The sequence below is a fragment of the Mandrillus leucophaeus genome, unplaced genomic scaffold (genome assembly GCF_000951045.1).
Source record: "Mandrillus leucophaeus isolate KB7577 unplaced genomic scaffold, Mleu.le_1.0 Scaffold202, whole genome shotgun sequence".
Lineage (NCBI taxonomy): Eukaryota > Metazoa > Chordata > Mammalia > Primates > Cercopithecidae > Mandrillus > Mandrillus leucophaeus.
The window spans coordinates 1,501,884-1,510,595 of record NW_012102055.1 but is presented as its reverse complement, the minus strand read 5'-3'; the positions used below and the strand labels follow the sequence as shown (position 1 = coordinate 1,510,595).

Sequence of the window (8,712 nt, the reverse complement as noted above, 5' to 3'; positions counted from 1 at the left end):
GACTGACTCCAGTGGTTCCTCCTGCCTTTTATGTGAAAGCCAGACCTCTGGGTAAATACTCTGGCCAATTAGAAGGGCCTACCACCCCTCTGTTTTCATAACAAGCTCCCCGGTTTCAGGAGCTATTTAGCATCTGATTTTCTAAACAGAGTCAAACTCTGTGTCTTTCTACACACAGATAATATCCAAAATGGTCCACTATTGTTAATGCTGCTTTAGCAGTGGTTTATTGTATCAATCAGCAGGGCTTTGCTGAGAGGACTATGAGAATTTCAAACCATTTTTCGTTTTAACTCACTTCTAATTCTCTTTCAGCTTATGAGCAAAAACAGACCAGCTGTAGGATCTGTTGACAATGTGAGATCTATAGCACAAATAATTTTGATTTAAACAAATTCAGTTAATAAATCTGGACTTACATAACAGATAAATTAAGGATTCTCATGTTTATAAATCTTTCATGGTAGGATTCTTAGAAGGCATGCCTGTCCCAGGCCAAAGATGAATTCTAACATACTAGTTGATGCCACATTCAGACCCTACCAGTGGGGAAAGAGACAGGTGGGTTGGGAGAAATGGGCCAATGTTTCCCCTATCTGTTCTGTCTAAGACTTTCGCAATTCAGTCTCAAATGCTCAAGGGTGACAAGTCAAAGAGAAGAGAGTGAAGTTACAAGTTTATGTTACCCCGAACTTCCTACTTCTGAGCATGTTTCCTATGGCGAGAGGAGCACTCCTAGAGGCACCAAAGTGGACCAGTACCTAGCTCCATCTATTCAGCAAATACTTACTGAGCACTTACTGTGCCAGGTATTGCTCTGGGCACTCAAGATATAGCAGTACATTTTTTAAAAGATTTTGGCCCCAAGGGTTGCTTTCTATTAGAAGAGAGAGACAGTAAGTTACTGCTTTTTATAGGGTGTTTGAGGCTGGCATCTGTCCCATCATGTGGCCCTTCCCCTGTTGTTATCCATTGCTTCTAGAATAGAGATCCCTGTCAGGATGCCCTCTCCACCTTGGTTGATGATATAACTTCAGAGCAGTGGCTTCTCCCCCAACCCCAAACTCGTAACCTCATAAAATGAGGGACAAGAACTTAACTTACTAAATAACTTGGTGCAAAACAATTTTCCAAGGGATAAATTGGTAAAGCAATATATAATAAAAACTTCTTTTTGTCTTGGGTATATGTGTGTGTGTGAGATAGAGTTTTATTGCTTTGTTTGAGTGTGTGTGTGTATGTAGAAGAGTTTTGGTGTGGGTATGGGTGTGGGTATGTGTGGTTCTGTGTGTGTCTGTGTGTGACTTTCAAGGGAGGATCTTTTATATAGCTGGCCCTGATTGGAAAGTTTGCTTTATTCAATACCTTCATTATAGACAAGGAAACAGGCACAGCAAATGCCAGAGTGGTCTTTTTGTTTTTTGTTGCTTTTTTTTTTGAGATGGAGGTTCGCTCTTGTTGCCCAGGCTGGAGTGCACTGGTATGATCTCAGCTCACTGCACCCTCCGCCTCCAGGGTTCAAGCAATTCTCCTGTCTCAGCCTCCCGAATAGCTGGGATGGCAGGTGTGCACCATCATGCCCAGCTAATTTTTGTATTCTTAGTAGAGGCAGGGTTTCACCATGTTGGTCAGCCTGGTCTCAAACTCCTGACCTCAAGTGATCCGCCCTCCTCAGCCTCCCAAAATGCTGGGATTATAGGCATGAGCCACCACGCCTGTCCTGGAGTGGTCTTTTTGAACCATCCTATCTAAAGGTTACCAGAGGGATCATGGTTCGGTGCTGTTTCAGTTCATCACTGTCAACTTAGAATTGACAAATTAGAATAAATCATTTATTTCCTGTTTCACATCAAGGAAAGATTGAATTCGAAATTATTTTTGAAAGCAGAATGCCTCTGCGATTTTTCCGCTATAGTCAAGCTAAAGGTCTAAATTTCTGGGAAAACTAAAGCATTGATTAAATCTTCTTAATCCTGATTGTGCAGCTGTTTTATGGACTGTTCCAGTCTCAAACCAGCCCTCAGCATAGGACAGTTAAAAGACAATTGTCATTTAAGAGGCACTTGAAGAAATGGGGACTGCAAAAACTCCCCATTGGGGAGCATACAGAGACCCTCCAAAGCAAAATAAAATGATTAAAAACAAAAAGCAAAATGTGACATTCAAACTATCACGACTTAGAAAATCAGGCTAATGCTAATGTGAAGCCATTATTGGACATTTGAAGGTGAAGAAATAAAGTAACGATTTAACCAAGGCTTCTGAGTGCAGCCTGCGAAAGCTTGTGATGTTCTGGCATTCTAAAGTGGCAGAGACAGGACAGAAGTTAGAGGCTTCTTGGTAACATTGCAGGCAAATAGAAATTTGAACTTGCAATAATTCAGCAAGTAGCTGTGTCTGGCAGTTGTGCCGAAGACACTGGGGCCACTGGGGGTTCAGTAAGGGTTCTGGCTGCAGTTTGCATACTTGTTCCTCTAGATTTTCAGATGTATTCTCCAAACATTTAATCCCTAAATGACATTTTTCCCCTTCAGTTCCTAAATTAGATTCTCTGTCTGGAGTTCTTAAATGGAGGCCATGGTTCCTTTAGGCTCTAAGCATGGACTCGGTGAAGTGCAGGCAACCTCCTTGTCATGGCCTACAAGTTCCTGTAGGATCAGGCGCCTCTACCTCTGGGATTTCACCTCTTGCTCTCTCCTCTACTCGCTCTGTTCCTCCCATACCAGTTGTCTGTCTTTTGAAAACACTAAACTCATTACTGCTTCAGGCACTCTGAACTTACTGCCTAGGATGCTTTTCCCCAGACACTAGCATTCAGGTCCCTGGCCAAGATGCCTCCATAGACAAAACAGTTTAAAAGAGCCACTTCAAACCTTCCTCCACCCAATCCCTGTATCGCGTGGCTGCAGTACACTGTCCTAAGGCACGTATCATAGCTGACATGCCTGCTTTATTTACTTGGTGGCGGTTTGTCTTCCAACACTATAATGAAAGCTCCACAAGGCAGGGATCTTTGCTATCTTGTTCCTCACTCTGTCATTAGCACCCGGAAAAGATACTTGGTGTGCATTAAATAGGTATTCACTGAATGAATGCACAATTGCTCTGAAATTGTATGCATAGGGGTGTGTGTGTGTGTGTGTGTGTGTGTGTGTATGTATGTATTTTTCCCCTGGGCAAAGTCCCTGGCTTTAAAAAGAGATTGATAACACCTCTAAGAGTCATTTAATAAATCATCAGGGTAGAAATTCTGGGGTCTTGCAACTTGCCACCAAAACATGGTCCCCAGAGCAGTAACTCTGACATCACTTTATAGAATCAAGTTTCTCAGACCTCACCCCCGAGACACAATCTTAAATCTACATTTTAACGAGATACTCAAGTCACTTGTATGCACATTAACATTTGAGAAGTACTGTTCCCAGGCAAGTAAAATACCGTAATTTTAGCTCACATTCTTCATAAGGTCTTGGCTGGATATATTTTCAAGGGAAAACAAATGCCTGTTAAATACTCAAACAGAAGATACTATAAGGCTTAAAGTTTAAAATGGAGTTTTGAATCTCCTGCAACTGAGGTAGGAGACCAGCAGAACTTGTTTTCTGGTCACAACCCTGCTGACCAGAACAGGATCTGGTCCAGGCAGTATAAAGTGAAGAAACCAGCAGGGACAAGGAGATGTCAAGGGAAGCAATCCTCAGCTGTCTTCATCGTTCATTAGCATAACCCACTCCCATAGTGCCATGACAGTTACAAATGCCATGGCAACAACCTGGAAGTTACTGTCATTTTCCATGGCAATGACCCAGAAGTGACCACCCCTTTCCTAGAAAGTTCTAAATAATCTGCCCCGCAATTTGTATTGAGCCTCCCCTTAATTTGCATGTAACTAAAAGTGAATTTAACTGGGTGTAAATGCAGTTGCCAAGAGCCAATACTTTGCCAACTCTGGGCACACTGTGTATGAATTAGCCCTGCTCTGCAAGAGGCAGTACTATTTACCCAAAGACTGTTGTTTAACACCACCAGCTCACCCTTGAATTCTTTCCTGGGTGAAGCCAAGAATCCTCCTGGGCTAAGCCCCACGCTTGAGGCCTGCCTGCCCTGCATCACAACCATTTCCAGATCTAACATTATCCTCTATTTATCAATATACTGCTTTTGAAAAACACCATTTGAGCCAATGATCTATTATACCCTACTTCATGAAAGTAGAAACTTGCTTTGTTAGTTCTTAACCTTGGGTGACAATGGAATCACCCTGGGGGGTTGGGTTATAAAAATATTGATGACTAGGCTTCATCCCTGGAGACTAATTGATCTGGGGTGTAGATTGAGCAAAGGTATTTGAAAATGGCTACCAGATGATTCTAATATGCAGCCAAAGTTAAGAACCACTATATTAAATAACATCTACTCCCTTCAATCATTCCTCAAAACTCACATTCCCAAAGATGGGTGAGATAGGGAAGGTCAAAAGATCTTAGTTTGATCAAATCTTCTTTAAAGCATTGCTAACTCCTTTTTCCTTTCCCCTGCTCCTTATTGAAGGATTACTTTATAGAGTTTGATTGCGCAGGAAAGATTTGGGAAAATAAGTGAATAGAATATATTGAAGTTAATGGGACTGGTGGAGAAGTGAGTTACACACAGGGGAAGGGGGAAAGCCAGGATGAACTCAACGCTGTTAAGACTGCAGAGACATTCTTATACATTCATAGTTTTTAACATAACTGTGTAGATATATCCAAAGGTAGACAGACTATATAAAATTCACATGATGAAAGATGAGAAGCTGAGGAATCAGCAGGAGGCTAAAGAAACATGACAACTACATGCAACACAATCCTGGATTGGATTATTGAGCCATTATTGGAATACAAACAAAACTTGGATTAGATGATAACATGGGATTATTTCCTGTTTTGTTTGAGACAGGGTTTCACTCTGTTGCCCAGACTGGAGTACAGTGGCATGATCACACATAATTGTAACCTCAACCTCCTGGACTCAAGCAATCCTCCTGCCTCAGCCTCCCCAGTAGTTGGGACTTTAGGCACACGCAACCACATCGAGCTTATTTTTTTACTTTTTGTAGAGACAAGGTCTCACTGTTGCCCCAGCTGGTCTTACATGACCCTCCCACTTCAGCCTCCCAAACTGCTGTGATTACAGGCATGAGCCATCGCGCCCAGTCACAGTTCCTGGTTTTGATGGTCATATTGTGGTTATGTGGGAGGGTGGTTTTGTACTTTAAGACACACATTGAAGTATCATGGAATAATGGGGTCAATGTAACCACAACCTCAAATAGCCCAGAAGCCTAGAAACATTGGTGATTAATTTGAAGTGTTTATGAGAGTTCTGTGTACTATTTCTGCAACTTTTATATAAATCAGAAATTGTATCAAACTAACTTATTACTCTTCTGCTTGAAATCTAACAGAATATATGCCGAGACTTGTATGTAAATGTTCATAGCCACTTTCTTAATAGCCTCAAATTGGAGAACCCAAATGCCCATTCATTGGTGGAACTGCTGGTATAGGCAACAATAGATACATTTCCAAAGCATTCCAGACAGGGCAAAACTGTTGGGACAGAAAGCAGATCAGTAGTTGACTAGCGCCAGGAGTAGGGGGAAATAGACTGACTGCAAAGGGGTACAAGGGAACTTTTGGGGGTGATGGAATGCTCTGTACTTACGATTATTACGTGACTATATACAATAGCCCAAACTCATCAAAGGGAACACTAACATAGGTGAACTTTATTGTATGTAAATTCTAAACCACATTAAAAAATTCTCTAAAATTGTTCCCCATTTCACTCGGATTATAAGCAAATCCTTAAGAAGACCTACACGACCCCTCTTACTATTCACCCCCCTCATTCTCACCCCAGGTGAGCCACCCTGACCTTTCTGCTCTAATACAGCCACTCAAAGCATGGCCAGGCCTGGGCACAGGATCAGTCTGTGAATTACATTCAGTTCTTAGAAAAGTACAGTATAAAAAATTTATCAGCAATTGACATCACTGTAATATACAAGAGCATGGCCCATTTTCTAGTAATTCACTATTAATATATTTTACAAAAGTACAGGAGCTTGACAACTGGGTTAAAAAAGTTATTCAGGAGAGACAGACTAAATGTGGCAAAGTTATAGGAAAAAATTTTTCCCCCCTTTATGTATGCATAAGAGTGATGTGATAATCTGTCTACATAAGTCTAAAAGTGGTCTTTCCATAAGTAGACAATAAAAATTCCAAGTGATAAAAGTTTTGTTCAAGGAATAGTAACACAGGAACACCAAAAAAAAAAGTACTGTTTTCTTATTGTTGTTACTATCAATATGTACTATACTTGTAAAAACAAATTGTCCACTTCTGGAGATACTCATGGTTTATTCAGCAGAGGACTGAATCAACAGGCTTAAATATAAATCAAAAGCTAAAGAAAATGGGCTTTGGAAATATTTGAACATTGGTGTCTAAGAATTACAAAGTAGCAAGCTTAGCATTGGCAACTCTTTATTAATCAGCCTATTTGTCTTAAGGGGGAAAAAAAAAAGGACTATAGATAGTAACATTTTTACCCTGGAGGTCTTTCACTAAAGAGGTTGGGCATTAACCTCAGAACAGTCCTGCCTCATGAACGACAGAGCATTAAATGCAGTTTGAAGACAGCATTCCCTTTCCGTTTTCTCAGTAAACAGTAAGCACAGTCTTTATTTAATACTGAATGAAGAAAACCTATGGCATCCCTACTATCAGCAAAATAATATATTCATTTCTTAAAAGGATACAAAGATCAAATTTAGATCCCGCCTGGATCTCATTTTCTTCTAATACCCAGAACAATCATTGTTACCATTAATACAACAGTCATCTACTAACTTCTGTGATCTAATTCTACTTAACTTTTATTAAAATGGTTCAATGATGTTGTATCATTAGCTCCATCAAAATAACACTAGAAAAGCATCCTATTACACAATTTTATAAACTTTAAGTGTGTTCTAGACCAGAACAGTCATTTGATGATAGGGCAATGAGTCAATAAAGAAAGCATTATATACACAGAATACAAAGTTTATTGTACAAAATTAAGGTCTTCGTATTTCATAGTTCACCAAGGATAAAGAAACACTGGATAATTTAAGTCCTTCACAAAAATTTCACTTTTACTCCCCCTAATCTCTAACTATTAAAATGACCCAGCTAAATGTTATCAAAACAAACACTATAAATAACACCAAGTCCTTTAAAGACGACTGTCCCAAATGTTATTTCTTGGCATAGGTGATCTTCATAGCATGGGATGGTGTGATCTTAAATCCCTGTAAAGCATCCCTGGCAGCTCCAGCCTGCCCATCATTTTCAAATTCAACAAAAGCAATGTCATGCCTCCCTGGTACCAGACGCACTTCCTTGAAGCCAGGGAACCTATAAAGAAGGAAAACAATTCACATATACAGCAAGTACATAAATGTTGGCTTTGTGTTAAAATTTGTTAAGCAACTTCCTAATACTAGTCCAAGAAAAATAACCATACCCTAACCAAGAATACTGGGTAGATGGAAGAGCCTAAAATATAATTAACACCATGGAGGAACTGCAAGAATAAACTAATTCTATTTTATATTATATCAAAGCTTTGTTATATCAATCAGAGTTCAGAATTCAAACATTAGAGGAAATTTAGCTCTTTATTTGCTAAATTGGCAAATTGGCTCCAATTCATGATTCATCCCAGACCAAATCAATGAACCTGTAAGGAATTACTGCTGTGTGATCAATGGATTCAACCCATGGAAGTGCTACTTGTCCTGTGAGGAAGCTCTCAGAAAACAGACTTATTTATGAAAAAACTTACTGATTAAACAGCATGGATAACATCATCTCATTAGTCTCTTCTGGTAAGTTATTAAGGAATAAAATATAGTTTGGAGGGTAATCAGGGACCTATTAAAAAGTAAAAAGGCAAAGTTAGCTTGTAAGTTTAAACAGCATCGTAAGCTAGGCACGTGAAATCTTACTATATCAGACAATAAAGCTGAAAAACAATGACACTGGAGAAATAAATCAAAACCTTACAGTAACTAAGCAAGGCAGACATTCAAGTCAAGACATTAAAGGTTTGGAAAATTACAAATCTCTTAAGTGTTTAACAGTATATGAAACAATTATATTTTACATATCTGGAGGTGAGTCGTGATTGGAGAATTTTGTCACTGGGATAACATAATCAAAGATCTTAACAAAATTACAGATGGCCAGCAATGTCACCCCTCCATAGCTGGTCACCAAACTCAGTATCAGATACTTGATTCCTCTTTACTATTACTACTTCCCAGCATATTAAACCCAAAAAAAGAAAAAAACCCCACAAAAACGGAACTAGAACGATTACCACTGAGAACCACTGCTTAGGGACTTTTAATGTACTTATTTTTGGCAAGTAAATGAGATATGCACAGCATCTAGTTACATACAAACAAGCAGTAACAAACACTTAGTTTATTAGATATTACTCATTTGATATCCCATCCAGAGGTTATGGGGCACCAGAGAAAGGGTCTTGTATATAAGAAAAGAGCTCTGTCTTCAGGCTGCTTTCATTAAAGAGAAAAGAGCAAGTGTAAAAAACAATTAGTGAACAACTCAAGGCTTAGAGGATTAAGTGCTGGCATTTGTGAACTGGACTATA

The 8,712-nt window shown here is 39.4% G+C and overlaps 1 protein-coding gene across 1 annotated transcript in view; it reads right to left on the bottom strand.

The window, feature by feature from the left end:
• Positions 1-6,520: 6,520 nt before the first annotated feature.
• Positions 6,521-8,712, bottom strand: part of SNRPB2 (small nuclear ribonucleoprotein polypeptide B) — an 11,771-nt gene continuing 9,579 nt past the window's right edge. Inside the window, exons 5-6 of the mRNA XM_011979464.1 lie at positions 7,879-7,967; positions 6,521-7,448 (exon numbers count right to left, since the gene is read on the bottom strand). Of these exons, the coding sequence (XP_011834854.1) occupies positions 7,289-7,448; positions 7,879-7,967 (249 nt within the window). The 3' untranslated portion in view covers positions 6,521-7,288. The remainder of the gene's footprint in view (positions 7,449-7,878; positions 7,968-8,712) is intronic.